This window comes from Phaethon lepturus, unplaced genomic scaffold (assembly GCF_000687285.1).
Source record: "Phaethon lepturus isolate BGI_N335 unplaced genomic scaffold, ASM68728v1 scaffold11903, whole genome shotgun sequence".
NCBI classification, from domain to species: domain Eukaryota; kingdom Metazoa; phylum Chordata; class Aves; order Phaethontiformes; family Phaethontidae; genus Phaethon; species Phaethon lepturus.
In genome coordinates this window covers 23,539-39,660 of record NW_010529775.1, presented here as the reverse complement: position 1 = coordinate 39,660, position 16,122 = coordinate 23,539, and the positions used below count along the sequence as shown (strand labels likewise).

The 16,122-nt window shown below is 37.7% G+C and overlaps 1 protein-coding gene across 1 annotated transcript in view; it reads right to left on the bottom strand.

Annotated features, from left to right (window-relative positions):
- Positions 1-2,425: 2,425 nt before the first annotated feature.
- The window catches only part of DDC (dopa decarboxylase (aromatic L-amino acid decarboxylase)), a gene marked incomplete at its 5' end in the record, with an annotated part of 37,133 nt that continues 23,436 nt past the window's right edge, over positions 2,426-16,122 (bottom strand). The window contains 4 exons of the mRNA XM_010284049.1: positions 2,426-2,965; positions 7,227-7,328; positions 14,671-14,769; positions 15,507-15,526. Coding sequence (XP_010282351.1) covers positions 2,756-2,965; positions 7,227-7,328; positions 14,671-14,769; positions 15,507-15,526 — 431 coding nt within the window. The remainder of the gene's footprint in view (positions 2,966-7,226; positions 7,329-14,670; positions 14,770-15,506; positions 15,527-16,122) is intronic.

The window sequence follows — 16,122 nt, the reverse complement described above, 5'->3', positions numbered from 1 at the left end:
CCTTCCAACCCAAACGATTCTATGATTCTAAAGGTTCTGCCAAAAGGAGTTTTGGTATGTGGACAACAGCTTCTTCTAAAAGTGATACTGATATGCTGAAAAATGTTTAATTGAATGACCATTTTGGCAACATTTTCCCAGAAATGTCTAGAGGGACCTATCTCTAATTCTGGGCTGTTGAGAGCCTTTCACCTCTCCTGGGTTTGGATGTGCATCCTGCCCACGTCCCTGTTCCACAAGCAGTTTGAGGCTCACAGAGGCATGCATCATCCACCTCTGCTCTGGTTTCCATGGAGAGGATTTCCACCAAAATCCTCTTATGTTCAGTCTAGTGTTGCCTTACCTTATGCATTTCTTTTCCAATACTTATTAGTTAGATTTTAATTTCAGTTACAGTCACATAAGCCCAAATTTTCAACTCATTTAATTTCAGTGGAATTATCCTGGCTTTACTCTATGATCGCTTTGATCAGAATCTGATCTCTCTATTTTTTTTCCTGGGCAGACCTGGTTATATCTTTCACCTACAAAATACTGGTCTGTCTCATAGAGAAGGTGTAATTCTTCTCTGGCTCCTAGATTATAGTGTTTTCATAATATAAAAGCTGTAAAATTTTATCAGTGTAGACCATATGTGCTGTGGATGAACACTGATTCCCAAGTCATGAGAACTGAATAATGTTGTTTTAAAAAAAACTAATAACAGAGAAAGGAAACAACTGCCAGCATTTTCTGCTCTCTCCAGTCTACCAATCTATTGCGTTGTGCTACTACAGAAAAGCTTAATGTCATACTGGTTCTGCTGAAGAGAATGATGCTATCAAAATTTCAGTCACCTGCTTGAATATTACTTGTTTTTGCCAGATTAATTTGTCATCCCTTGCTTCATCTGTTACCTGTGAAATCAATTCCTTAAATAGCAACCAGCTTTTTCATCTGGGTGGATAACATAGCCTCTGGCTAGCCTTACAGCAGGGCAGTATGCCATTGCCTCCCCTAGTTGCATAGTTTGACCTGCTGGAAATGCAGAGTTTGGTCATTTTTTCCTAAGTGTCAGGATTCATGCACATTTCTTATGTACCACTTGCACACACATTAATACTAATCCTTCCCCAGTTTGCACCACAAAAGTGAGGTGATTAGGAATCACCAGAAAAATCCATCTGGTCCATAGTCAGGTGCTTTAATCCCTTCTGGAAAGACAGTGGGCAGGAGCAGACTGTATGCCAAATTAACTGTCCCCGTGCATGTTTTATGGTCTATTTGCAAATTCCCAAATGTGGGAAGTATACTTGCAAGGGATGGAGGAAGAAAGCTGAATAATTGTGCAAGTTTTCAAGATGTTTTAGAAGTTACTTTGAGCAGTAAAAGGAAAAGATTAAAACAAATGCAAATGTAGAAATGAATCCTACAGATTATTTTTCTTGGAGTAGCTATTTATTTTGTTTTTACTTGTGTAGAGATAACTGTCTGGAATTTATGTTTTCAAAATGGCAGAAGTACTTATTAAAGTCAGAGATTGTTTCTGACTTTCATTTCACCTCTTTATTGTACCTGCCTTTAACAGGATGACCTATCAATGATTTGTGTCAAGTACACATTATTTGACTTTCTCTGAAGGCTAATTGTTTTCCAATATTTTCATATTCCATGCATCACTGTTAATGGAAGAAAACCACTGATGGGGGGACCACAGCATATTTTGGATGTTACTTCTCTTAATTTCTATTTTTATCGTAATTTGATATCTTGTTTGTTAGCTAATTTGAGAAACAAAGAGTAACATTTTTGCCATCACATTTCTTAGCACATTTTGTCAAAGATTTTACACAATTAAGTAAGCAGAATGGTAACCATAAAAAGAAATCACAACTCTATTTCACAGAACATAACTTACAGATTATTTTCAAGTAATCGCTGCTTATAATAACTTGATTAAAAATATAGAACACCAGGTAGCACATGGCTTTTGACCAAATTTAAAAAGGAGCTTTTAAGAGGCCTCATTATGAATGATCAAAGTGCAAACCAATAGCCAGCATAACCTTTTTGCTAAGATTTGGCAAAATGGCTGTTTTTAAAGCAAACCCTTTAGGAGCAAGTAGAGAACCTGCCATAAGGACAGTTAGAGTTCATTTAGTGCTCGCTCCCCCCTCATCTGGCTATGTAATGAAGGAAGTCTTGAAGTCCTAACTGCAAAATTACTGCAGCATGTAGTGTCGTGACACAGTAGTGCCCCAAATCATGACAACAACATTTGTGCATGCCTGTTTAGGTAGGACCTGAACAGTGTTATAACCAGATTACTGAACTTCCCCCAACTTGGATTCTTTCTGAAGTTATAGTAATGTTAAATTAATTGGTTATAACACCTCACAGTTTCATCTGTGAAGAAAGGAGCATGTGTGCTAGAGGTTAATGGAGACAACAGAGGGAGCGCTAACCCTTCCATTTTCATTGTCTGGTTCAATAAATGCTCTTGATTACGAACTGGTAAGAAATGACAGCTCGTGTCCCCATGGCTATGTGCATCCTGGAAACAGGCAAGATGAAACTACAGTACAGAGAAGGAATGACTAAGGTTACAATTTGCTGGCAAGGCTTTTGCTACTGCAGCTAGGCTATATAACAACAGGGTTTGTATTTTTTTCCTTCATAATTTGACTTTCCCACCTGCCCCTAAAATAAAACTTGGCAAGACAAAGAAAGCCAGTTAATTACCTCCTCCCCACTGCTACTTCACTGCTGTTACTTGCTAGTGGTGGTTTTGCTCCCATGTTTTCAGAAGATCAGTTGCCAGCTGTGAGATGTGCTGCCAGGCAAACTTGATGTGGGTGGATTCCACTATGCGGGAACAAACAACAAAACGTAGCACAAACTTCTCTCGCAGGTGGCATGGGACCAGATGAATCTTCTTGGCCTCATTTATGCTCTCAAGAAGTGCCTTATTTAGTTCATTTGAGCCCTGAAATCATTGTAATTCAATGGATATGGTGATGTTCAAAAACGAGTTTGGAATATATAAATCCCACCAAGCAGCCCAGCCCAAGTACCACCAGTAACATGCAGCCACTTTCTCGTCTCTCAGTGCTTTGCAATCAAAAGATGATGGCACAAGAGATAATTTTTCAGCCACAAAGATTTATGGATTACCTGGGGTTTAGAAGCAGCATTCACACTGGGGCATTTGTGATAGCTGACTGCTTTTTTGCCACCTAAGGTCATGACCTATGTAGCTTCATGTAAAAGCATTCATTATTGCATTCATTTCATGATGCTTTTCTTAAATCTAGTCAAACAAATGTGGAAGGAAGTTGTGCAATAAACTATACTAAAAACAAAGTTTTTTTTTGTAAAGGTTTGTTTACAAACAAACCTTCTAGTCTTCACTTAAGCGAAGGCATGAAAAGGCATGGCTGCTGTGAGAGAGTCTTTTGAATATGAAGATGGAAATCTTACCCGTAGTTAAGAAATAGTTAAGGTAATGTATCCCCGGCATAAGTAAGTTCATACTATCAGTAGAAACCCTAAAAAAGTATTTGCCTCAAGTTTTATAGGAAGCGTCTGCCACAGAATCCTACGGAGCAGGGGTTTTGGGGGGATTTTAGAAAAGTGGTAAACTGGCCTGCCCACTGGAAGTAGAGAGTCTTCTGCATTCCGGGAAACAAAGATATAAAAGTTCAATATCTTGCAGAAGGTCAGAGGGATTCTACATGCATGCAGTATTGAATGTAACTCCTTCTAGTGTACTTCATTCTCCTTGTGCTGAAATAGTGAATGTGAGGATTTCCCTTAGTGCGGCTCTATGCTCTTAATATCAGCTCTTAAAATGAATTGGACTGCACGGAGGAGTACTGCTTCTTTTGCAGGTTCAGCTAATGTTGGATCAATGGTTTTCCTAGTTCATGTCCATCAGCATTTGAAAATAAAATAAAAGATGTCATCAGATTTTCAAAAATAGTAATAAATTGCTTTAAATGAAAACAATGAAAGAAGGGATCCCAGAAACCTTGGGACTTTTGTCTGATTTAGCAACACAGGATGAAGTGCTAGCTGCATATCTTTGACAGTCTTTGTTACCCGAATTAAAGGAACCCATCTGTCTACCTTTTCTATCACCAGGTCGGGAGATGGCTTCAGCTTTGCTGGGCAGTTTGCCGTAATAGCCTAGGATATACCATGTTGATCTTGAGTGCTATGATTTTATTCTTTGGGGAAGTATCTTAGCTGTTGTACAGCCTTTATTCTTTCTATTACACTGCTGGTAACACAGAATTGCAAGAGACACTAGAAGCATCTGTATTTTTACATGTTCCCTTGCTGAACGCTGCAGTACAGGACTCACAAATGGACAAATCTGTCTGTTCAGCAGTGGTTTTGTTACTGCAGCAGCCTATGTCTTCTTGAAAACATCCGTATCAGAAAACACATTCTCTCAAATCTGTGCAGTTGTGACTTGCCTGCTTAGCCTTTTCCATACAAAAACAAAGCATAAAGGAGACACAGTTTCCCATTGGCACTGAGGATAAATGTATTATTCTCATGTTTTTGGATCATATTTGAGTTAGAGCTGAACCCAAGTCAAAACCTTGTTCTGACTTAGCACAAGTTGTTAGGGAATTTGGATGGCAGCTTGAAATTCATGGCTTAGCCTTAGTCTTCTAGGAGATATTTATGCAACTTGAATGCTCCCAAATAAGAAAAGGACCAACTTCGGTGTTTTGCAAGTCCCTACCCATTATGGGTCAGTCAATGGTGACAATGATATACTGCTTTCTTATCAAAGGTAATCCATAAAATGATGGTCCTTGCCTTTAATATGAAATGCACAGCACTAACTTTTAGGCAATACAAGAGGTTATATGATGTTAAGGTAATGCCCTTGGCAGGGGTGAGGGGAGGAAGGAGAAAGATTTATGTCATTCTACTCTCACAGCTGCACCTAGGGGCTGCTGTGACACTTGGGTGTCACATCAAATTGAAGTTAGTGGTGATTAATCCTCTCCCAGAGCTTTGAGAAGCCAGCAGCCAGCTCTGATTGAGTCTGTCAGCTTCAATAAGGCAGTATTCTCATCCCTTTGGAGAAATGACTAGCTTGACTTGTATTCATCTGCAGACATGACAAGGAGGCCAAAAGTTAACCCTTTGGCATGATACTTGGATTCCCTCTTTGATATTTGATGAAATAGTTCTAATATAAAAATCACAGATTATTAGTCCATCTGGTCAACAGTGTGAAAAGCAAAAAAATTAAAAGTTACAGCTAAGCAAAAAAAAAAAACAAACAGGATTTCTCAAGAACAAAGGAAGGAAAAATATTTCATACTTTCATAGCTGTTCAGCATTAGATTTCAAGTCCCCTGTCCCTTTGTTTTACTGTAACTACTTGAAAATTACAAATATCCTACTTCTAAGATGCATTTTAATGCAAATTACACAAACCACAGGAAGATTTCTGAAAGATTAATTTTAAGAGCAAATAAAGTTGCAAAAATAACTATAAAATGCTTGTCATTTAAAAGCTTGTTAGTTTTGTTTTCTTTTTTTGGACAGGGAAGTCAAGTGATGAAAACGCTGCTGTCGCAACATTGGTTTTCAGCAGAATCACACCTTCATTCTACTACTTGTCCAAAAGTTTCTTAGCTAGGTGTCAAATATTTACCTCCTATTGTAAAATTGTCATTCCCTGTTGATCTGATTTCTTCCACTGGAGCATCAGGGACAGGAGACCAGATGTAGATGAACCACTGCTCTGATCAAAAGTGACAATTCCTGTGTTGCTATGCTCTATTTCACCAGAACTGTTCCTTTAAAGTAAATGTAGAGCACTGACTAACAGCTGTCTCTGGATCTGCAAAACTAGTGTTTGCTTGTTCCACATGAGGGAGCAGACTACAACCAACATCTTGTTATTGAGCAATAAGAGCCACAGAACCTATTCCTCAAAATCCTCACAAAGTTCTTGTTAGAAAAGAAATTATATTCACATTTCCACTTACTGGAAAACCTCAACATTCTGGAATCTATCGGATCCCCTAGCAACAGATCTTTTTTTTTTATCTTTTGTTTTAAACAACATAAATTCAAACAAAACCATTTTCCTATTCCAGAGGAATTTACCATTATCTTACTGTTAAAGATTTGTTAGCTCCTTCAGCCAATTGCATCAAACTTGAGGTAACTGGGGCAACTGAATGACTAAAAAAAGAATTTGTGAAAAGTAGTAATACCACACTACCCAGAAGGAGCCAAGATGTGCTTGTGAGCCTTCAGAAAAGCTAAAAGCTGATTTAGGTATCATGTAAGCTAGAAAACACTGGTGCTGCTATTATTAGTGCTTGGTGTTCAGATTCAGTGTCACAATCCAGCCCTTTACAGAGGCTTTGGTTGCAAGCTCCTCTATTAAATGAGTTCTTTAGCTAAAACAAGACACTGATCCCCTTGTAATTGATTGATTAAACAAGTGAACTCTCCCAACTACTGCAGGTCTTATGCTCTGAGTGGAGAGCAGCAGACCTTCTGTTGGGCAAGGCCTCTACGTCAATGAGATTGGCACTTACAGAGATTTTGGGGAATGAAAAGCCAAGAGGGGCAAAAGGATCATGGTCAGCAAAAAAAATCAGACCAGAGCCAAGGGCAGTTGTGAAGCTGGCCTCCCACGCAACCCATTCTTACTCCTATCTTGCTCCAATTTGCCTAGTCTGACTGTAGGATTTTATAAATCAAAATGTATTCTTTAAAGGAAACAATTAAAAAGTGTTTACTACTCTAATCTTCATCCATTATCATATATCTATATATATTAAAAAATCTGGATAGTAAATATATGCAACATAAAAAATTAACTTGACAAGAAACATCTAATACACACACATACACTCACACATCATATATAAATATCTAGGGAAATATATTAAAACAATAATCTTCATCAAAGCCCATCAAGCATAGAATATAGCAGTCATTTTGTATGACTGGGTAGACCATTTGTTTGCCTTGACTATATTTCTATATCCTAGTATGCTGGAATTTCTCTTAAGCATTTGACTAATTTTTAAAAAAATTGTCTAAAGCTTCTTTCTTGAATCTGTTTTGATCTACAGGAACTCCGTTTACTTTCCTTAACAAATAATTAAGTATATTAACTACAAAGTCTATATTCAATTGCAGGTTATTGTATTGCTGTAAAACATGACAGAATAAATAGGAGGGCTTAGCTACCTTACCTTCAGCCGAAAACAGACCAGTCCCAAGACAACCTCAGCACAGATCTCAAATCTTTCATCCTGAAGGACTAAATGTTCAAATTGATGTGACAGCCTGACGTGCTGAGAACAGAAAGATAGTATCTACGTTGTATAATTGGATTCATCACAAGAAAAGATGTGCTAAATTGTTTCCATACCAAATCTCTCTTCTCTGTTCCCTCTTTTGATATCTGATAATATTCACATACCACCATCTGTTTATGTTAACTTACATCCTGTTTATGACTTCCAGAGACCATATTGAGGCGTTACTATATTAGTAGCTCAGTCTATTTTAGGCCATACTAGTCTGTTTCTTAATGAAACATTTTGGCACAGTTTTATAACTGTCATGATACCATATTAATAGTAAATAATTGTAATAATTCTTATTCACGTTTTCTACCACTGACGGTTTTGGCTGGGAATGGCTAATTAGTCCGAAAGCTATTGCGGGGAAAGGGGCAGATGCATAGATATATGGAGAGAAAATCATCACAATTGCAGTGCAAAACGAGCTGGAAAGATGCTCTTTTTAGAATAATTCACTTAATATGAGAATAACTGTGAAGAAGGGGAGAACTTGCTCACTCTTCTGACCTGGGTGCTCACACACAGTTGAAAAAAAAGGTCATGGCAGTATAATCAAGAAAACGGAGAGCAAATCTCAGCCAACCTGTTCAGAAGTTACTGGGGAAAAAAGAGTGACATTGGACACCAAGCCAGAGCAATTATTTAGAAGCATAGGAAACCAGTGCTTTTCCAAAATTAAACAAATAGGAAAAATACCAACAATCATACTAACACTCAGCTGGGAGGTCTTAACATCAGTCAGTGATGCTTGCACACTCATACCACATTTTGTTTTCTTCCAAACAAAATGAGTTCAAAAGCACTTGGAAAAAAAGAACCCATATCCTCATCAGGTACCTGCAGCACCTTATCCAGTCCCCCTCTCACTGGCTATCATCAGTTTAGTGCTCACTACCCTAAAAAAAAAAAAAAAAGATAGCAGCAACCGGCTATTAGAATTACAGTTTGTCTTCATGCAATAGCCATCTACACCAAAAGTTATTAGCAATGTCTAAAATTATGTTTAAAAGTTCCTTAACTTTTAAAGTTCCTTAACTTTTAAAGGAATTAATGTATTTATGTTTTATTATTTTTTATAAAATCAACATTTTGTTATTTTGATTACATGTATTATGTATTTATGATTGCAAATAATTTTATAAAATTAAACAACTAACTCCATGTCTTCTCCTTCCTTTGCACTTTGCCTTTTTACAAGTTCAAGGACAGATATCAAACAAAACAGAAACATTTCACTTTGGGCCAGGGTTAGATGTGGAATGTTTCATCTCACAGGAACGTTTTTCTAAAAGGCAAGAGCAACACAAAACAAAAATTACAGAAAAACAAAAAAACCAAAACACATTTTGCAATCTTAATCATAGCTTTCTGATGTTTGTTTATTTCTTAAAATAGAAAAATGTTGTTTATATTGAATCAAAACATTGATTTGAAACCTTCAGACTGGGCATACTGGTACCCTATGCAACCAGCCAATCTTTCTGTTGTTACCACTTCCTCTCTGCTGTTTGTTACATCCATTTATCATCTCCCTCTAAAATTAGACTGAAAGCTCTTTGAGTCAGGAACGAGACCAATAAAATGCCCAATCCTTTCCAAGGCATTTAATGTTCTGCTAATAGAAATAGCATGAGTTTACAGCTATGAAAATTGACCAGAAGTATGTGTATACATGCCGATACTTGTACGCATATGTGCATGGAAAACGTGTGTGAAATATGCACACGTGTTGTGATCATCTTTTACTATCTCCTTCTATCCTCATGTTCTATAGCCTTAACCAAATTGGTGTCTTTTACACAGCTCTGCAAAATTTCACGCTGCATATACTAGGTCTTGGAAATCAAAGCCATAAAAAAAGTCATGTTCAATGAGATGAGAATTCCACAACTGTTCAGCTGAATGTAATCACCAACTGAATTTAATCAAAATGTACCTGGGTAAGAACTGAATAAAACAAAAATCTAAGATTTGGCTTACTGCAAGTAGTTTGTACAAGAAAACTCCAGATCCGTGCTGTACATTTTATAACAAGTATTTATGTCCACTTTTTGCACTACAGGATTTTTCAGGAATTTGAAAGAAATAAAAGCAAGGAAAAACAGAGAATATTCAGTGAAACACAAATCAAAATTCTAGAAGTATTTTGACTTCATGTCTGGATGCAAGCACTTTTATCCATAGCGAGTCTTAACAAGTAGCAATAATCTGTACGGCCACGGGAGGGCACCAAGTGTTTTAAATGATAGAGACCTGGAAGGAGGAAAAGCCGAGCTTTAACTGACGTTTCACCTGTAACAGCTTTGCTTCACACACTTACCAAGGCCCTGCACCTTTGAACCATAAGCCATTATCCTGAATTGCTTTTACAAAAATTGTTGCAACCAAACATAATTAAAGCCAATAAAGTTAAACGTTATTAAGCCTGGAAATTCAAACCCTGTAAAACCAGAGGGCTTTTAGGTATCACCCCTGCCTCTGTGAGTCCAAGGGCTGTACCCACGCCCTGGATGTGGGCATGGCAATAACACACAGGAGGACACATGTGGCTTTAGCGCAACTTTTCAAAACAGGCAGGTAAACTGTGAAAATAAAGTTCTGTTTGCAGAACTACAGGCACTGAAACTAAGGATAGGAAAGAAGGAGAGGTAAAAACTGACGGGCTGGTCTCCGTTTTCCGCTGACTCTGTACATACCAAGCCTGATCTATGGATATTTTAAGCCTCCAAATGCTTTTGATTTTTACATTTGTGTCATGCTGTGTCCCTAGCACCATTAACTCAAAGTAGACCTTCAAATATTATTTAACCTTTACAAATTACTTTATTTAATGCCATTATATAATTTAACAAAAAAGTGGACATACACAAACCAACTGCCATACTGTTTCTAGCAGTATCATTTGTACAATGCCTTTAACACATGGGTGCCCAAAGCGGAGTCACATGGACTGCGTTAGTGGCCTGAAAAGTCATGGTATATAGGAACAGAACACCAGCCCTTCTCTTCACAGTGAAATTTAGCAGATTGAAGAAGCTTGTAAGGAATTGTTGTGTATCACTATCTCTCAAGTAAATAACCATTGCCCTTCTGTAGTGAGAAGGGAAATAAGAAAGTGATTCGGTTCATTTGGTTATTTACGATTAAGGGAAATGTCTTACCTAATCACTAATGGGAGCAGTAAACTGAGGCATTAAGAAGTGGTCCCTATTTTAAAAAATGTGTATTTGCGTATGTATATGTGTGAGTACAAGTATGAATATAAATGCTTCTGTGCTGAGGTGTTTGAATTTTGATTTTTGGGCAAAGCCTTCAAGAACTAAAATAGATTTTGACTGAAGGGAGGTTTTCTGAAGCATGAGAGTACATTAGTTTGTATATGCATATAAACATACCTGCCTAGCCTTTATGACTTCATGCTTTTCCTCCTATAGATTTCACCTCTGCCTGCCTTAGCTTGCATCCCAGTACACTCTGATGGAAAATGCTGTCAAAAGAGTCCTCTCAACAGCCACTTGGACTATGCCACTCTCCAACTGAAATCCTATCTCTGGCATTGCTGTTTTTATGCTGTTCCAAGTTTCTTGGTCTCTGCTGTTAATTTTTAATGGAATTCATTATCCTCAGCAAAGAAAGAAGGATGCGGTACACTGATTTCTTCTGGTCCTACAGAGGATTTATCTGAGTCAGAATGTTCATGGGATCACATAAGAAAAATATTAACTGATAAATTTCTCGAATGACTTCTGAGCTCTTTGACAGGACTTAAACCAACAAAGGAGTAATAGGTGGTCAGGCAGTTTGCAAACAGACCATTTACAAATGGGACATTTGGGTTTCACATTGATATTGACTCGGAGTGTTTGGAATCAGTCCAGAAGACTGTTATTGTTGTTGGTTTTGCCCGCTTTGTACATCTCCTCTGTGGCTTTGGGACTTACCTCCAAAATTTGTATTTTTGTCTCCCCACATCCTTGAGATGACTGTCCTCCCCTTTACCACTGCTTTAAAACCTATACTTTGCAATAGGTTAATATTACATGGTGTGTGGGAAAAGAGTGCATAACTGGAAGGTTTGGAAAACAGAAAAAGTTACTGTATCTAAATCCAAGTCACACATTGTCATCTCCCAGGAATATTTTAGTTCCTAAATGCCTTCCTCAGTACAAGCAAGTGCCAGGCTGCAGTGGTTTATCTAGTCATTTTGATACAGATCCTAAGGCTGCAAACGTAACAAACATCTTTTTCTTAAAACATACTAATAAAAGAGGTAAAAAAAAAGAAAACAGAATGAAAGAGACAAATTTTTTTGGTGGCAGTTTACATCCAGAAAAAAAGAAGTTTGTGAAGAGATAGTTGCAGGTATCTTTAGTCTTCCATATAGAAGTTTGCTAATCACACAGCAAGTAGGATGGCTTCTTAAGGATATGCAGTGTTTTTTCCCTCTATGTTGTGTCAGAAGCTCATCACTGTTGAAAATCTCAAACCACTTTGTAAGTAACACCTGGCTGTGCAAAAGGAGCCTAACTAGAAGTCTATAAATACTGGATAAATCTTCCTACAGTTTTCTATGACTTAGGAGCTGAAGTGTCTTCTTTTTTTTTCTAGGTGATCACAGAATCTATATTGTGATTTTTATAAACTCAGAAAGGAATTGAAACCCTAGGTCCCAAATCTCTCAATAAGGCCCAGGTCTGCATCTGAACAGGCATGCCTTAGCTGCTATTGTATAGCCTGAACGGGGATGATGTGCCCTACACACAGATATGTTGACGTATAGAAAACTATGTGGTGTATGACTGCATGCTACATCCCAGACATAGGCATCCCCTTCCCCAGGTTCCAGCCCAAGGAGCGGTTTCAAACCTCTGCTCTTCTGCCTGACTCTGTGGCCCTTTCTCCGGAGCAACTCTTTAACAACATAGCGGCGACTGCGTACTTCTTCCCGCTTCCCCAGCTCCAGCGGCTCTGCTCTCCACTTGAAGGTTGAAATACCTCCTTCTGCCACTGTTCCTAGGTCGCTTCTCATTCTACCCATGAGCACTCTATCACCGACTGTAATAAATGCAGCTTCAGAAGTAATTCTGGAAACTACAGGGGTTCCCTTAAAACCCAGCTAAAAGTCCCAAGTACATAAGGTATGGTACCAGTTATTGTCTTTCAGGATGGCCTTTGCCAGCAATGGGAATATAAAAGCTGTTATTTGCCAGATGCTACAACATGTTTAAAAGAAAGTAACTTTTCAAGGCCAAGCACTGGGATAAGCAATATTAAAGTGAAGTTAACATGTGAAGTCAAATTCCAAATTACTTTTCATTTGGAAACTTGTCTATGGGTTTGAAAATATAAACCAGTGTCAGGCTGGTTTACACACTTTATTACTACGCTACCGAAAGAAAAGTCATTGCAATATATCTGGAACCCACAATAATTCCTGAGGAGAGAGGAAAACGTGCAAGATATGAAACACATTTATAATTGTTACTTTGCAGCTACTGCTATAACTTCACCAACGTGTCTGCAAACTCGCAAGAGATATCTTAAATTCTGCTAGAGCAGGGAGCAAAAGAAATTAAATTATTTCTTGAATTTAAGTTCAACAGAGAACTGCCAGAGATAGATTTTTTTTTTTTTTTAAAGCTGCTTTGGAACCCACTGAATTTAAACAGCATGCATCCTGGGGAGGAGTCATGAGGGGAAACTAACTTAATGGTTCCAGTCTGACAGATGTATACAGTGAGCCAAATTCTGCACTTAATTACCCCTCTTGCCCTTTGGAAATTGCAAAAATTACGTTGTAACTTATTTTTCTCTGTATACCAGGGAACAATTTAGTCCTTAATGAAATATTAAATGTGCACCCTCAATTCAACAAGCCCTTGGAAATATAGCTGTCTGAATTACCTTTACAAATAAGGGAACATATTGGGGTTTTACTTTGGAGTCAGTATCTTTAAGAAAAGATTGATTTGCTTAGCCTTCCTGAACTGTGTTGTCACAGAAAATATAAAAACCTGGTCTTCAGCTACAAATACAGGAAGACAGGCACTTTTTCGCTAAGGGGGACCTTGCTGAATGTAAATACTGACCTGTGAAAACCAGCCTGATAAAGGCCGTGTAACTGATATGAGGCTTCCAACCCTCTATTTTCCCATTGAGAGATTTGGCCCCACTTAAAAACTTGGCATCATATTGAAATAATTGCAGTCTCCAGAAATCTAAGCCAAGAGAGAATCCCACTAGAAACTGTAATGGTGGCCTAGTAAAGCAATAACAAGTCTTGTAGCAATTTTTGATCAGAAGGAAATATATCAGATTGCCCAAGGATAACAGAACATCAGGAGTGCCATTGTTGTCAAAATTTATTTCTGAAAGCCTCATTAAGGATAAAAATCTAATTTTTATATTTGTAGAGTCAACTGAAAATTCTAGTGTGATAAAAATGAGAGGCAAAGAGGATACCTTCCATCCCAGAACCTTTCCAAATCAAAAGAGACTTCCTCATGCACTGATTTTACACCAGTGGAAAAAGTCTTTCTGAGAAATTAATCTGTTTACTACAATAGAAAGGAATGTGTGTCTGCAGGGAGTTTGGTATACTAGACCAGACCCTTAGCTAATGGACATTTTTGTAAATATTTAGAGCCAAGTCATGGATCTCCCCTCAATAGAAGTTTCCCTAAACTTTATAAAGATAAAAGGTATGCTTGAATTTGACTTTACTGCTACAGAGGAAGTGTATATATAATTTAGACTGGCGCCAGATGTGTTTTTTAGTGGTTAAAAAAGCCCTTCTTTTTACATCAAGAATAAACTTGGTACTTATTCATAACAATGTTAACAAAATGTAAATTGTACACATTTTAAAAAAAAAAAAAGTTGTATTTTAAACAGAAAAGAAAGAAGCAGCAGAGGAGGACATGCCCAATAAGTTGCTATATCCCTTAATCATAATCTAAACACGCTATCAATGCATGCTCATTAATAAAATAAAGTAATGAATAAACATGTTTTTCCACAATAAAACTATGGATATGCTCTGGCTTAATTTGAGAGGGAACTATGGTTCCACATTGTAGAAATTCCAAATTCCTAGATTTGTCTTCCCTCAAGATTGCCCCAAAACAGATGACAGTTTTGATCCTGCCGTGATATGAAATTGTGACACTACGTGGGGCAAACGAGCAGCACCCCTATTGAACTGAGCTGTTTAAAAGCTGTTGCCCGTGCTTTCTGATGTGTACAGAAGTCATGGGAAGTAGATAGGTAGCCAGCTCATTCTCCCGTGCTGTCCCACCACAGGTTACCCAAGAAAGCAAATTCCAGTCACCTTGCGGATGTGCTTCTGCAGTCCCGTGACCCCATACATCCTCATCACGAACCAGAGCTTCAGGGCGCGGAACCTTCTGCCCAGGGGGATTTGCCAGTGCTGCAAGCCAGGGAGAAGGGAGGGCACCCATGTTAGAAGTCACCGCTGTAGTGATACTGCAGAAAGTGTACATTCTGCAATGATTTTGAAGCGTACCAATTGCCACATCCTACAGGCAGTTACTAGAGGTGGGTCAAATAATAGTAGAAATGTCTATTCCTGGCTAATGCCGTGGTGTAACTGTTTAATACTCAAAATTTTCAAATTAAAATTGGAAAGGGAGGTGGGTGTCACAATGGAAGGGTCACAGGGCAAATCAAATTTTCTTTGTGTATCTTGAATTCTCCTTGAAGGCTTTAGAAAAATAAGTATCTTAGAAGCTCATGCATATTGGCTTGTTTACAGTTGTGGGGCTAGCATCTACAATGACAGGCCCATTTTCCACTTCCAAACAACAGCGTTTCTATTGGTTAAAGATTAAAACTCATATGCTTTTCTTTAAAAATTGCATTATTCACTATGTTAAAGAAAAAAAAATCTTTAAGACATTTCTTTCTACTGCCTGAACCTTGAGGTATTGCAATGCAAGACAATGTCTGCTTTTAAACTTTTTTTTTTCAAAAAACAGAGTTTAAAGTTTCAGCTTGAGGAATGTTAAAAATTTAGCAACCTGTATCCTTCCTGGAAAGAAACATGAGATTTTTTAGGTTTATGACAGTAATGGACAATAAAAGTCCTGAAAATAACAGTATATATACAAGTAATAGTAGTAATTATTACACTGATGCTGTACTTACCCGATAATCTGTCACAAGGCCTGGAAGTTAAAGAAAAAATGTTCACATTTCTTCATCACAACAGCCAAAGCCTTCAAACATTCTAACATTATTCAGAAAGCTGTATCTTAGCTATCCTGTATGATTGCTACAAAGCTCAGCATCATCAGTGTCAACAGGACCACTGAATACCTAGGTAGGATACTTGGCAGCATGCTAAATGAAGGTGCTTGTAATGAGCTTCATTCCTTAGCTAGTCAGAATATAGCACTAAGAAAGTAAACAGTTTACAGGAGAAGAAACACAATTTTCCTTTCTGGTATACTGCAGATACTGTGGAGATGATGGATGGAATACTATGTTTATTCTCTTCTTGTAAGGAGAAGTAGTAGTAGATAAAATGACTATTATTAATTTTGTTTTAAACAGTTTGCGGAATCCCCAAACTCACTTCATCACTCATTCTCTGCTGTGAAATGTCACCACATTTACCCTAGTGAACTGGTAAAACTTTTTAATCTAACCCACTTCTAACTACCTTTTATATTCATTCACAAATTTGTTGCTAATTCTTCAGCATGTCTAATAAGTGACTGGAAATTTTGACTCAGAATTGACCTCTTCCTGCTTGAAGAAT